This window comes from Oryctolagus cuniculus, chromosome 1 (assembly GCF_964237555.1).
Source record: "Oryctolagus cuniculus chromosome 1, mOryCun1.1, whole genome shotgun sequence".
Taxonomy (NCBI): domain Eukaryota; kingdom Metazoa; phylum Chordata; class Mammalia; order Lagomorpha; family Leporidae; genus Oryctolagus; species Oryctolagus cuniculus.
The window spans coordinates 161891851-161907387 of NC_091432.1; the positions used below are offsets into that span (position 1 = coordinate 161891851).

At 50.1% G+C, this 15537-nt stretch overlaps 1 protein-coding gene across 1 annotated transcript; it reads left to right on the forward strand.

The window, feature by feature from the left end:
- The first annotated feature begins 8436 nt into the window (after positions 1-8436).
- TMEM252 (transmembrane protein 252) lies at positions 8437-13014 on the forward strand. The gene is given in 3 exon segments (XM_008256156.4): positions 8437-8807; positions 12403-12572; positions 12575-13014. Coding segments are annotated over 3 exon segments (795 nt in total). The 5' UTR covers positions 8437-8529; the 3' UTR covers positions 12922-13014.
- The last annotated feature ends 2523 nt before the right edge of the window (positions 13015-15537 follow it).

Genomic DNA, 15537 nt, shown 5'->3' on the forward strand with positions numbered 1-15537 from the left:
CTGCACCAGCAGGACGCTGGAATCAGGGGCCAGGCTGGGACTCAGACTCAGGCACCCTGAGCTGTGATGTCAGCAGCAGCTTAACTGCTGGGCCAAATCCTGGCTCCTCTCTGAACTTAAAAAAAAAAAAAAAAAAAAAAAAAAGTGTGACTAATAAAGTGAAATACTGGCTCTTGGGAAATAACAATACATGCACAAGTCTTTTTTTAAAAAAAGATTTATTTATTTGAAAGGCAGAGTTACTGGGAGGTGGCGGGGGGAGGGAGAGTATGTCAGTTTTCCATCCGCTGGTTCACTCCCCAGATGGCTGCAATGGCTGAAGCTGTGCCGATCTGAAGCCAGGAGCCAGGAGCTTCTTCCTGGTCTTCCTGGGAGGTGCAGGGGCCCAAGCTCCACAGGCCATCTTCTACTGCCTTCCCAGGTGCATTAGCAGGGAGCTGGATGGGAAGTAGAGCAGCTGAGGCTCCAACTGGCACCCACATGGGATGCTGGCACTGCAGGCAGAGGCTTAACCTGCTACTCCACAGTGCTGGCTTCTGTGCAAATAACTTTAGAAAAACAAACAAATGAAAAAGCTTTGGCTAATCTCATCAAGTTAAAAAAGTAAACGCAATGGTAATGTAAAAAACTAACATATCTATAGAATCATAGGAGATTTAAGTTATAAGTGAAAAAAATACAGTATATATATAATATACACACAAAATCTTTAGGCAATTAAATAGAATGCTTTCTAGGGAATTATAAATTTTAAAAAATTGGTTAATAAACAAAAGGTAACCTTAAAATCCCTAGAATAATATTTTTAAAGTGATCAAAATTTACCCATTTAAAAGATGGTTCCAAGGGGCTGGCACTGCGGTGTAGCCCCTGCCTTTGGCATCGGCATCCCATATGGGGTCAGTTCAAGTCCTGGCTGCTCCACTTCCTCTCCAGCTCCCTACTGATGGTCTAGGTGCTTGGGCCCCTGCACCTGCGTGGGAGACCAGGATGAAGCTCCTGGCTCCCAGTTTCAGCCTGGCCCAGAGCTGGCCATTTGGAGAGTGAATCAGCGGATGGAAGATCACCCCTGCTGCCTGTGACTCTTTCAAATACATAAAAATAAATATGTTTTAAGAACTGGTGCCAAGCATGTCCCACTTCTGTCTTGGATGCAGGAAACCGGAAAGAGTACTGCTCTCACCCTGAAGACAAGAAAATGCCACATGGACAACACAATCATAACTGTTCTCAGGTCCACTAGAAATCCCAAGCAGAGCGCCTGAAATCTAAGGAAGGACAGGGGCTCCCCTCCCGAGGGCGGCTGGGACACAAGCCCCGGCTCACCTGGGCAGGCCTGGGAAGAAGAGCATGAGTGTCCTGCAGACCTGCGGAAGGGTTCAGCTAACGCTTCTAATGCATTGTCAAACGCCCATGTGGACGAACGGCGCACAGGCGCAAGGGGAGCTTGCACGCACTGGAGCGTATCCCCACGCACCTCCACCGAGCTGCTACAGGAAAGCGTCAGAGCCATCCAGACTCGCTTAGGGTGGCCAGAAGAGCAGCAAAGCCCACGCGGCTGGAGCAAGGGGAACTGAAGGCCCCGCATGTTTTAGGGGAGGGCCCAGAGCTCGTCCTGAAGCCAGACACTTAGCAGCAGCCATTATTGGAGAAAGGGTGGGCTCACTGAGATGTCCCCCCACCCCAAGACCCAGGATCACAGGGCTGGCCTGAGACTGACATGGACCAGGACAACAGAGAACCTCCTGCCCTGTCACCAAGTCAGCAAGCCCCAAGCAATTGCTGTACTGTTGAGGGCATGGGCAGGAGTGTTAAGGCTCCCTATGTGGTACAGGCATCAGTGAAGTGGAAGGGAAATAGGAAGCAAAGCCCTCCAACAAGCCAGCCCTCCCCCAAGCACCAGTTAACCAAAAGGAATTGAAGCCCATAGAACACTGGAGGTAAGCATAGTGACCTTAACAGCAAATCCAAAAGCAGCTTCAATCTTGACCAGAGTCACTCAGCTCCCCACACTGAGAGGTGAACACCAGCGAGGCGTGATGCTCATACCACTATTTATCTCTGGCTCTACTGTTCTACACATAGCATCTGGCACTACGATACTATGCAAAAATGCAAGAAAAAAATAAAAGATCTTGGACCCAGGGGTTTTATGAGGGAATCCTATCAAATTTTGGAGGAACACATATTTTTGCAATCATTTAAGCTATTGAAGAGTATTAAAATCTGAGAGGTAGGAGGTAAATAGCCGAATTTCATTTGGTGTAAACTGAGGCAGTCAAATTCTGCCTTGGCTTGAGGCTTTTGCTCCAACCCAAAGTGGCCATGCAAGTGTGTTCTCCTTTCAATTTTCCAAGGATCCCCAAAGAAATGAGTGGTCCTGGGTTATCTGTAGATTAAACTGGAAGCTACACACTATAGAGCAGAATTTGTCTTGTTTTTTTGACCAACGTACTCAACTTCCTCACCAAAACTATTAATGCAAAGAGAGCTGGCTCATGAACCAGTGTGGTTTGTGAAAACATTGCTCCAGAACATGTCTTAGCTTCATTACTACGCTTTTTGGCATGCTTCCCCCAGCAGGTGGTACCTAGAGGTGAGGGTCTCCCAAGCCCCCCAGCTTTGGCCTTGCTTGGAGTTCTCCGTGCCAGAGCTGGGGTCAGTGCAGGGAGAGAGGGAACTCACAGGCTGCTCCCGAGCCAGTTTATCTCACCTAACCATGCATTTTCTGAGAGGCTATTTGTCCTTTGCCAAACCTAAAAAAAAAATCCCTTAATTTAAACCTTCTCCTGGGTTGGGGAGCAGCAGGGTGAGTGGGAGTAAAAGTTCAAACGCAAAGAAAACAAGGAGAAGGAGGAAGTGGCCAGGGTTCAGCGAACCCGCAAGTGTGAAAGGCTAAGCCAGCAATCACTCAGTAATCACCACCCGAAAAGCAGACGGCGCTGGCATCTCCTCTTACGCAGATACTCACCTTCCTCACCTCTCTGCAGGCCTCGCTTCCTCCTGGGACCCGGCCAGTCTGCCTCAGCTCCTGGCCCTGTGCCCTGCCTATGCCTGGGCTTCTCCACATCACCAGCTTCCTTCCAAAGTCCCCAGGGAGTTCTCGGTCAGAGACATTTGCTCTTCCTGTTTTCTGGCCCCTATGCTCAGCAAACCGAAACCGGAGCACGTAGGGCTCCGAGGAGCTCCCAGGGGTTCACGTTTTGCACAGGGCAGTCTGGAGAAGGGCGAGGTTCCGGGGGGCCCTGACGTGAATGGACTGCTGCAAACGGTGCCTGGAGTCCGGCTGCACTCAGCGTTCAGAACAGAGCTCACGGGTCTGTCATGCTCCAAGGACCGGTGTTGAGAGAGCGAGCACGCTTTGAAATAGTTGGGCCGATGCCCAAACAGCGTGTTGCTCTCTACTGCCACGGCAGACACTCCTTCTGCTTGCTGTTGGCGGGGAGGCATCCTTTCCTCGGGGGACTGCGTGTGGAGAGGACGGGAGCAGGACTGACGGGACTTTGCCTTGGTTCTCACTGAGTCGCACAGCTTTCCTCTCCCCTCCCCCCACTACCGCCAAAGAAGCCCTAGTATTTCTTTTTTTTTTTTTTTTCCAAAAAATGTGTTTACTGCTTGTTAATTGTGGGAAGAGAGGGCACACCACAGCACAGCCATCAGGGAAACCACAAAGTGTAGGAGTCTTTCAAACCACAAGTCGCTGGGTGTCCTCATCCTTGGCCATTTCTGAGGCTTACAGGGCAATGATCCAGAGTGGAGGCTGAGACACGGCAAAAACAATTGCAATTATTATTGAATAACTTACATTTAATGATAATAAGCATAAATATGCTAAACTTCAGTTTCATTTTTTTTTAAGATGTATCTATTTATTTGAGAGGCAGAGTCACAAAAAAAGAGAGGGAGGTTTTCCAGCTGTTGGTTCATTCCCCAAATGGCTGCAATGGCCAGATCGGGGCCATTCCAAAGCCAGGAGCTAGGAACTTCTTCAGGGCCTCCCACGTGGGTGACAGGGACCTAAGTATTTGGGCCATCCTCTACTGCTTTCCCAGGCCATTAGCAGAGAGCTGGATCAGAAGTGGAACAGCCAGGACTTGAACTGACACCCATATGGGTTGCCGGCACTGCAGGAGGAAGCTTAACCTGCTATGCCACATCTCTGGCCCTTCGTCATATTTCTTAATCACCATGAAGGAGACGTGTGATTCTCAGTGATATTTTATTTTCCACATTTTCCCATTTCCCATTTAGTTTACCCATGTTATTCAGATTTGCCTATACCTTTCCCATCAGTGACCCATCTCATCCCAAATAAGCTCCTAGATACGCTGATCCTTAGATATGAAAGTCCTCTTTATTTTATATAAATTTTATGGGAAGGAACTGAATCCCTCCATCCTGCCACTTTCAGGATTTTCCATTTTCCTACCCAATTTCTCATCAAAAAGCACCAGCACCACCAACAAAACACTTCTGCCGAACGACGGGAGCCTCTTCCAGGTGCAAGGACATGGTTGGCGAATCCGCGGCGTCCTTTATTGGTACCTGTGTCTGTCAGCCTTCCGTTAGCAGAACAAAAGCCCGAGAGAAGCTGCTCATCAGGAAGGAAGTACATTTCGCTCACGGCACTGGAGATCCGCAGCCCGCACTGGAGCAGTCCTTGCAGGTGTAGCATCTGCTGAGGCTGTGGGCAGCGACAGTGGAGACGTGCAGCAGGACAACCACACGGCGAGCCAGGCAGCAGGAGAGAATGGCCGGGCCCACTCAAGCTTGCATGAGCAACCCTCTCACACGAGCGCCTTCCAGGGATGCCCCCTTACACTGGAGCCCTCCCGCCAGGATTACTGCCCGAACACCGTGACGGGATCTAGCACTCTACTCTCCCAGCACCTCCAAGCCGTGACTTAGGAGTTTTAATGTCTGCATGAGCTGGGGAGTCAAGGCCTGCTCAAACCACAGCAGTACTGGAAGGAGGAAAATACAGAGACACTTGTTTGCATACACGTTCCTGTGATCACGTGATCACAAGAACTCTGTCTGATTGGTCATAATCCTCAGTCTAATTCATCCCTCCATTCTGACTTCAAAGAAACCCAACCCTATGTGTGTGCGGTTCTCATGAGGGTCCTGTCCCTCCTTAATCTGTAACTTCACTGTAGCTCTGGGCTATCTCATGCACCTGTTCATGAGAGGCAATTACTAGCACAGACCTTTCCACTGGGAAACCTGGGTCTTTTGCAACTTTTTGGAATTGCAGCATTAGTGACAATAACAATAATGGTGGGGACGATTAGAGCTGATTCCGATAGGGCACCTTCTCTATGCCAGGTACAGTTATAAACACTTAACACTGACAGTCTCCTTTGATGTCCAAGTTCTAATGGAGCTTTTAAAATTCTTTGTTATGGCCTAACAAGTTGCTGCAAAACTTAGCAGATTAAAACACAGCCTGTGCTGTGGTGTAGTGAGTTAAGCTGCTGCCTGTAGTGCCAGCACCCCGTATGGCGCCAGTTCGAGTCCCAGCTGCTACACTTCCAGTCCAGCTCCCTGCTAGTGTGTCTGGGAAAGCAGTAGAAGATGGCCCAAGTGCTTGTGTCCCTGCATCCATGTGGGAGACCCAGATGAAGCTCCTGGCTCCTGGCTTCAGTCTTGTCCAGCCCTGACCATTTTGGCCATTTGGGGAGTGAACCAGTGGAAGGAAGACTTCTCTCTCTGCCTCTGCCTCTCCCTCTCTGCCTTTCAACTAAATATATACATCTCTTAAAAAATGCATGTTTATTATCTCCCAGTTTCTGTGCGTCAGGAATGTAGACACAACTTAGCTGGGTCTTCTATCTGGGTCTGTCAATCAAAGTGTCACCTGTGGGTAGAGTCATCTCAAGTCGCAGCTGGACCAGGGTTGGATTCCATGTTCACACGGTCGTTGGCAGGATGCAGTTCCAAATGGGTTAACTGACTAGGGGCCTTGGTTCTTCACTGACTCTTGGCTAGAAGTCCCTGCCCACACAGGTCCCTCTAATAAGGTAGCTTCCATCTTAAAAAGAGACGAGCCAAAGGACAAGAGAGACAGTCTGCCGGCAAGATGGAAGTCATAACTTTTCATAAACCAGCCATGCAGGGGATATCTTATCACTTTCGCCTTATCCTATGGTTTGGAATAAAGTCACTAAGTCCAGGCCACACTCGGAGACAGGGCATCACTTAATTAAGGACATTGATACCAGGAGGGAGGGATCATTGAGGGTCCATTTAGAAACTGGCCCACTTTAAGACCAACTGGGGAGGGAGGGAGAAAAGGTTGTTGTAAGACTGCAAAGATAGTATCAAGATGCAAATAGGTCAGAGCCAGGATTGGAGCCAATCAAGTAAGGTGCAATGGGGAAGTGCCTTCTTGCATTTTGTTCCACTGTGTCTTCCTCTCTTGTTGCCCTAACGTGAAGCTGAGGTGATGGTGGGTAGGAGGCTAATGGTGGACATGGAACTACTAGGGCATTGCACACAGAACTGCTTTTCCCACTGAGGAATCCAATGCAAAATAAAGGCAATGGAGGGGCTGGTGCTATAGCACAGAGGGTTAACGCCCTAGCCTGAAGCACTGGCATCCCGTATGGGCTAAGTTTCAAGACCCGGCTGCTCCACTTCCAATCCAGCTTTCTGCTATGGTCTGGGAAAAAAAGCAGTAGAAGATGCACCCACCTGGGAGACCTGGAAGAAGCTCCTGGCTCCTGGCTTCAGATCAGCACAGCTCCGGCCGTTTCGGCCATCTGGGGAGTGAACCAGTGAATGGAAGACCAACCGACCGACCGATCTCTCTCTCTCTCTCTGCCTCTCCTCTCTCTATGTAACTCTGACTTTCAAATAAATAAATAAATATTTTTAAAAATAAAGGCAATGGAGTAGCAGGGTAGAAGAGAAGCAAAGAAAAGCTGTAGATCAGCTCTCTAGGTATAAGGGATCCAGAATCTTTCTGGGAAGGAGATTTTGCAGGGACACACCAAGGCATTGAATACGAACGGGAGGGATCAGGTCCTGAACCAGATCTGGAATAAGGTCTCATCAACCAAAGACAGTTAAAACAAAGGAAACACATTCTATCAAAAAACAAAACACTGGTTCTAGAAATATTTTTAAGGCAAATCTGTATACAACACAGATTTGTGAGAAAGGACAGAGAATTTTTTTTTAGCAGCTTCTACTAAAAGAAATGTCATTTACTATGCGTTTTACTAGGAGGGAAGATTTCAGGACTTCTCAGAGCCTTTGCTATGCTATGCTAGTGCTGCTCCGTGGGCCTCTAGGGTATGTGTGTGCATGTGTGCAGGGATTTAATTTGTAGCTGTATGTTTGGCAACATGCTTTGGTGATGCTCTCCTATCAAATGCCTATGGCTTCATCTTGAAGAAAGACAAAAGAGATCTGTTACCAATACTTCTCTTAAGTCAGGAATGATGGCCAGTGGTTGAATAATGAGCAAAAATATTCAATGCAGCAGACACCTATGTAGTAATCAGAAGTGACCCCAGATGACAATATTGAGATCAGACAATGGGAAAGATTCAAAACAAGAATCAGAGCAGGAGTCCCCACTGCACCATCTCTAACAACCAACCCCAGAGATTTCCCAGATTCCCAAGACTCTCCCTACTGCAGTACTTCTTGCCAACACTCGGCTTCCTCAGCCACTAATGCTGATCTCCTGGTCCACAGTGAAGGGAGAGTCACTGAGGGAGAGCCTTGAAGAAATGCCTTCTTACAAGCAGGACAGGGGCTGGTGCTGTGGCACAGTGGGTTAACGCCCTGGCCTGAAGCGCCGGCATCCCATGTCGGCGCCAGTTCAAGACCCTGCTGTTCCACTTCTGATCCAGCTTTCTATTATGGCCTGGGGAAAGCAGTGGAAGATGGCCCAAGTCCTTGGGCCCCAGCACCCACGTGGGAAACCCAGAGGAAGCTCCTGGCTCCTGCTTCAGATCAGCACAGCTCCGGCTGTTGCAGCCAATTGGAGAATGAACCATTGGATGGAAGGCCTCTCTCTTTCTCTTTGCCTCTCTTTTCTCTGTGTAACTCTTTCAAATAAATAAATAAATCTTAAAAAAAAAAAAAGGCAGGACAAAGGAAAGAAGAAGAACTGGTTCACTGCCAAATCCCACGCCCCCATACACATTACTCTTTTCTGTTTTAGGGGGAAATTACCCTAAAAGAATTAAGAGATCAGCACCCTTTTAATCAAAGTATGGAGGAGCTCCCCTCCAACGACTGGGAGCAACTGAGGGTCTTGCTCAGCTCAGAAGAGCAAAAACAATTATGAGAAGCCACAACACTGTTTGTAGGTTAACCGTCCAAAGATATTGCAGTAACTTTCAGGGCTTAATAAATAGCTTCTAAGTGCGTACTTCATTTAATTGTCCAAAGGCCAGTTGGTCCCAAGGGCACATAAAGCTGGGAGCTGGCTCATGGGTGAGTGCATTCGCTTGGAGCCCAGCTGGAAGCCGAGGAGTGGCAGGGTCAGGGGCTGGGTGCGCCAGGAGCAGGATGCAGAACAGGACCAGCCTGCTTCTTGGGGCCTTTGTCCTCCTCACGGGTTTCCTGATGATCTGCCTGGGCGCCTTCTTCATTTCCTCAGGCTCCATTTTGAGCTGCTGGGGAAGCCAGATCTTGGCGTATTTGCTCCTGCCTCTGGGGTTCGCAATCCTTCTGAGTGGAATTTTCTGGAGTACCTACCGCCAGGCAAATGGAAGCAAAGGGGTGTTCAGCCGTGTGCTCGGGGAGCACCTTGCTCAGGGGGCCCTGCCCCTGACCACAGTGGACAGGTATGTGCTGAGGGCCGGAGGGGCAGGCAGGGTGGAGGTGGGCTGACCTGTATAAGGTGGAATGGTGCCTGATTCTACTGTGCAGTGATTTGCAGCGATGCAGTTCTAGGTCTAGCCCTGGAGCCATGTTGTTGGGGATCTTCCATAGGGCTGGGCATCAGGAAGAATGGTGCCACCTTTGAAGGAAACCTTGAGCCAGGAGAAATGTGCACAGACAAGCATCATCAACAACCCAGGCGAAACCCACCTAGGCCCACTGCAGAGGCCCAGCTCCTGTGCTATCCTGAGACTGGTCCTTAGTTAGAGGCTGGGGATGGTTAGTAGTTCTCCATAAGCTGGCTACCAGGTTATAAGGAAAGTAAGTCCTGGACCAAATTTTGCCATGTAATAAATGAGCAAGCAGACTTAACACCAGTCCAGTAACTTCTATGAATTCAGGAAAGCACCAGTTTAGTGCCCTTTTAGGCGTTGTGATTTTACCTTGTATGAAAGATCCACTCAGGGCCAGGTGATGGTAATCTAGAGGTAAGGCAGAGTTAAGCCTGCAACTTGTCCTCACACTTTAGGATAGCTACGACCAACTAAACAGCACAAGGGTTGGCAGCAATGCCAAGAAGTTGGAACCCTTGTTATTAGTAGGAAGGTGCAGCCACAGTGGACAACTGAATGGAGGGTCCTCAAAATATTCAAGAACTACCAGTTCTTGATCCAGTCATTCTTTTTTTTTTTAGATTTATTTATTTATTTGAAAGTAAGAGTTACACAGAGAGAGAAGAGGCAGAGAGAGAGAGAGAGAGAGAGAGAGAGGTCTTCCATCCACTGGTTCACTCCCCAGATGGCCACAACGGCTGGAGCTGTGCCGATCCGAAGCCAGGAGCCAGGAGTTTCTTCTGGATCTCCTACTTCGGTGCAGGGCCCCAAGGACTTGGGCCATCTTGTACTGCTTTTCCAGGCCACAGCAGAGAGCTGGATCAGAAGTGGAGCAGCCAGGTCTCAAACCGGCACACAGATGGGATACCTGTGCTTCAGGCCAGGGCGTTAACCTGCTGTGCCACAGCGCTGGCCCCAATCCAGTCATTCTAATGTTGGGTATTTAGGCAAGAGAACAGAAAGCAGGGAATCAAACAGATATTCATCCATCAGTGTTCACAGCAACATTACTTACAATAGCCCAAAGGTGGAAACAACCCAAATGTCCCCCGGTGAAGAATGAACAAACAACATGGTATATCCATACAATGGAACAGGACTCAACCTTAAAAAGGAACGAGGCGGGCGCTGCGGCTCACTAGGCTAATCCTCCGCCTGCGGCGCCGGCACACCGGGTTCTAGTCCCGGTCGGGGCGCCAGATTCTGTCCCGGTTGCCCCTCTTCCAGGCCAGCTCTCTGCTGTGGCCCGGGAGTGCAGTGGAGGATGGCCCAAGTGCTTGGGCCCTGCACCCCATGAGAGACCAGGATAAGTACCTGGCTCTTGCCATCGGATCAGTGCAGTGCGCCAGCCGCAGTGCACCGGCCATGGCGGCCATTGGAGGGTGAACCAACGGCAAAGGAAGACCTTTCTCTCTGTCTCTCTCTCTCACTGTCCACTCTGCCTGTCAAAAAAAAAAAATTAAAAAAATAAATAAATGAACGAAATCCTGGTTTGTGTTACAACACAGAGGAACCCTGAAAACTTGAACACAGTCCAGTCACAGAGGACAACAGTACATGATTCCACTGATATGAGGATACAGGGTAATTAACTTCATAAGAGACAGAAAGCGCAGTAGTAGTTACTGGGGCTGAGGGAGTTTTTGTTTAATGCGGAAAAAGTTTTTGTTGATTGGGGACCAAGTGTTTGTTGAATGAGAATAGAGTTTCAGTTTGCAATGATGGAACCGTTTTGGTAATTGCTGTGGGACAATATTAATATACTTAATGTCACACTTAAAATAGTAAGTTTTATGTTATATATTTTACTCTAAGGACGAAGACTCGGTAAATCCTATGGCCAGTATCAGGTAACAAGACACCTGAGTCTTGGTTGGACACAGGCCATTTGAGAATAAACCCTCAGACACCATTCTTAATCTTCCAAGGATGATCCATTTTTTTAATATCCTTTATGCTAACTACAGCAACCAAACCCCACTTCCAATGTTTGTTAGGCTAACTAGCAAGGTCTCTGGGCTTGATTCAATATTATGATAACTGAAATGAAGGTAGAAGCTGCATCTAGAATGAGGATTTTATATGTACATATGTCAGATGACAACTACTAGAGTATGAGATTCTGATAAGGTTATCTGAAGACCTTAGTGTGCAGCTTACTAGCATAGATTACACTACATGTGCTAAAATACTGGAAAGTATACCTCGGGCATCAGGGCACCCCCATTTTATCACCTCTACCTGCTCCACCTGGTAGATGGCAAGGGAGTCAAACTGGGAAGCTGCCCCTCTCAAAAGCATCTGCACTCAAAATGGGCCCCTGCGGGAGGTTTCAAAAGCACAGTGGGTCTGCACCAGTGACAGGGCGCTGGGAATGTGACTGGCAGTAGGGAGAAGGCGGGACTGGAGAGGCAGACGGGCTTGAAGCAGGAGGCAGTCGCACTGGAGCCTCTCATCAGCCCAGGAAGAGCTCACCTTTCTGCCTTGGGTGCCACTGCACCTGTGCCCGGTGACTCAGCCGTGGCTATTCTGAGCGAAGGCTGAGATTTGTGCCGTACAGTAGGCAGCTCCTTCAGCTCGTTGGCTGTAGGCCTGGCAACATTTGGAATGGAGCTGAGGCCTCAAGTGGCAGTTCCCGTTCTGTTGTGGTTACACACCGTAAACACTCTCAGTAGGCGATGGAAGGGCTCCACAGGCTCACCCTGGCTCTCCCTCACCTCTAGCCACTCCTGATCCCATTCATGACGGAGAAGCCCGAAGGACTTAGCAAGGAGTGCTGCTGGGCAAGATGACCAATGCCTTGTATCAGCCTTAGCATGAATGGCTCCTTCAGCCACAGGCCTACAGACAAGGAAAGGGCTACAACAAAATGCTGCATCAAGTGGCCAGCTGACCGAGCTTGAGAGGCCTATGTAACTTTGAAACTAGCCACTGAGACGTGAAATGGGTGACCCCAAAGAGTGGAGGCACCTGGGATACTCCAGGCGTCCGCACGCTGTGGGTTCTCATTCGTCTCCTTGGCTGTGAGGATCCGAGACAGCGAGGAGGGCAGTGGAGCAGAAGGTGGCGTGTGCCTAGGGCAGCAAGGGTGCGAATGGGCTGGGAACTGGGCAGAGACAAGTTACACAGTCACAGCCCTCGCCACTGGCACTACACAGCCGGGTTTCCAAGAGTGAACAAGCCAACCAGCAGGAAGAGCGTAGCTTGGAGCAACCCACTGGGAAAGCCCACAGGGGATGCTAAGGGGGTTCTCCCTTAAGAGCAGCATATTATCATTTTTTTTTTAATCTGGGGATGCCAGGGAAGAAGTACATCTGTTTGCATGTTTCTTCACAGCTTAACTTGGCTCAATGGGAGCTGAGAGCGGCAGACATATGTCTCTTCTGGCATTGCCGCCTCTGTAACGTACGTGCGTGTGTGTGTGTGTGTGTGTGTTGTCCTCCAGGCCAGATTTTTACCCTCCGGCTTACGAAGAGAGCCCTGATGCGGAGAAACCGAGCTGTCCCGCCCAGGGAGAGGCCTGGCACGACCCTCCGCCTCGGTACACAGAGACGAGCCTTGAGTTCCAGGACGAAAACGATGCCCAGCCAGAAGCCCCGCCGGCCTACGAAGAGGACGAGCAGGCCTGGCAGCTGCTGCAATGCCCGAGGACGCCGCGGGGCCACGCAGGGAGCAGCGCCTGCAGCGAAGCCCTCCGGCACCCAGCGCACACACCCGCGGGAGTCCGCTGCTCAGAGGACAGGCGGCGCGCGCCAGCGGAGGAACCACCACGCCTGGGGACTGGCCTGGGGGCGCCGTGTGTCACAGCCACGCAGGCTGCGGCTGGCACCGAGCAGGCCTTCCCAGGATTCCCGTTCTTCCCAACCCAGGCGAGCCTGGGGGCCCCGCGGGTGTGCTGAGAGCTCTGCCCACGGAGGCCAGCCCCTCGGCCCCACGCGGAGGAGCAGAGCGGCCAGCCGCATAGCCGCGCGCCTCCTGCCGAGGGAAAGGACGCGGGCCTGGTGTGGCTGTGCAGCAGGGTGTGGGGCGCTCAGCGCTCTGTTCGTGTCCTCGTGACCCTCGCCCAGCATGCGAGCAAAGGGAGGCGGGAAGGCACGCGTGCACACCCTTGGAGCCCACGCGCGCTGTTGCACACCATTGTGTTATCAATTAATTTTTTTTCTATAACCAGAAGTGAGTATAGTACTCCTTCAATATGGTTAAAGCACAAAACAGTAAATGAGCCGTTTCTTCTCATGCAAACGGGCACAGTAAGATTTCTTATTAGAGACTCACACTGAATGACAGAATACTAAATCCAAAATGTACAGCATTCCATGGGCAGGGGGCAGCTGTGCACTAGCTCCACGTGGTATTAACATGTAGGTAGGTGTAAGTCTTTGTAACTGAACGACTCCCCTGTCATTCTACAGGCTTTGAGAGAGACTGTAATGACAGGCCTTCCTTGTCAGCAGCAAACTCTGTGTCTCCAGACTTCTTGCCTTTCAGACCTCAAGTATTTGTTTTCGAATGAGGGTTCCTCCTCTGTTTTGCCGCATGTTATGGTGTTTTTCAGGTGGGGTGGCTGGGTGGCAGGAAGAGCCGAAGCCTGGTGCTTCTGCACATGGGTGGGGCTGCTTCCTCCTCTGCTGAGGTGTGGACGCAGGGCTGTGTCCACAGTCACTGGCACCTTTTAGGTGGCAGCTCTGGCTGTGAACTGCCCCGTGCATGCTGTTTAGTCCCCGTCCCATCTTTAGGAGGTGGTGCTACGAGTACTCCTGTTTTCGATGCACAAAACAGACTTTGTTCAAGGGCACCTAGTGACTTCCAGGAGGTTGAAGAAGGGTCCACAGGAGGACATGTGGGGACCTTTGTACTTGGAGCTGTTGGGCCAGGCTTGCCCTGCCCACCGCCACCCCTCCTAGGAAGCCCCTTCAGCAAAGAGCCACGCACACAGTGGAGCCCTGGGGTGCTGTGATAGCTCAGAGCCCTGAGAGAGGCAGTGAGGCTGCTTTGGGGTTAATTCACTTCTCTTGTAAAATGTGAAGAACCCTGCTATGTTTTCTGTGTAGGGACTGAGCCCTCACTTCCCCGGGTACTCTCCCTCAACCTGGTCATCACACTGAGTGATTCTAGTGAGTGACAGCCATAGAACCTGGACACAGGACTGACAGTGGACAGCTGGCAGGAAGAATGCAGATCTTTCCAATAGGGTAAGGGGTGTCGAGACAGGATGGACGTCCCTGTGGCCTTGTCTTCCCCAGCACTGCTGACAGCACAGGTTAACCCCATCCTCACCCATATACAAAAGGCCACATGGTCCACAAAGCCTGAATTTGGGAATCTGTGCTTTGAACCCCTGGCATCGAGGGTGTAACTAGATAGGAGTCACTCAAGGTTACCCCACAGGAAGGTAACTGCTTATTAGCGATGCAATATATTGTTCCTCTCTTGACATCTCTTTCTGTCCCTTCACTTAGGAATTTTCCCTGGGGATCTAAGTGCACTCACTGACATAGACAAGCAAACTGATTGGGCTTCCATCCAGTTTGCATTTGTAATAGCTCCTCCAACTACTGTAGTCAGGTGAAGAAATGTTAATTTTGGTTTACCTAAGAAAATGTTTTAATCTCTTTATTGCAATAAATTTTGTATTTAAATTTGCCTTTTTTTGCCATTTTTTCATATGAGAAAAAACATTTATAAGTCAACCTGTTATTCTCCATGAGAAACCAATGCAGGGTTGGGGCTGGTGCTGTGGCATAGTGGGTAAAGCTGCCGCCTGCAGTGCCAGCATCCCATATGGACGCTAGTTTGAGTCCTGGCTGCTCCACTTCTGATCCAGCTCTCTGCTCTGGCCTGGGAAAGTAGCAGATAATGACCCTAGTGCTTGGACCCCTGCACCCATATGGGAGACCCAGAAGAAGCTCCTGGCTCCTGGCTTCAGATCTGCACAGCTCTGGCCATTGTGGCCATCTGGGGAGTGAACTAGCGGATGGAAGATCTCTGTCTCTCTCTTTGCCCCTGCCTCTCTGTAACTCTGCCTTTCAAATAAATAAATAAATCTTGAAAAAAGAAAAAAGAAATCAACGCAGGGAATTCATCTTGCTGCAAGCCCAAACACTACTGGATACTAACTGTTGATTCAGAAAACAATATGAGTGCTTCTTTTTGAAAAAGTATCAGGCGGCTGGCGCCGCGGCTCACTAGGCTAATCCTCCGCCTTGAGGTGCCGGCACACCGGTTCTAGTCCTGGTCGGGGCGTCGGATTCTGTCCCGGTTGCCCCTCTTCCAGGCCAGCTCTCTGCTGTGGCCAGGGAGTGCAGTGGAGGATGGCCCAAGTCCTTGGACCCCATGGGAGACCAGGAGAAGCACCTGGCTCCTGCCGTCGGATCAGCGTGGTGCGCCGGCCATAGCGCACCAGCCGCAGCGGCCATTGGAGGGTGAACCAACGGCAAAAGGAAGACCTTTCTCTCTGTCTCTCTCTCTCACTGTCCACTCTGCCTGTCAAAAAAAAAAAAAGTATCAGGCCCTTACTGATACTTTTAAAATCTTAATACTCTGAACCAAGAACATGGGTGTTATGCAGAGCAAATCCTAC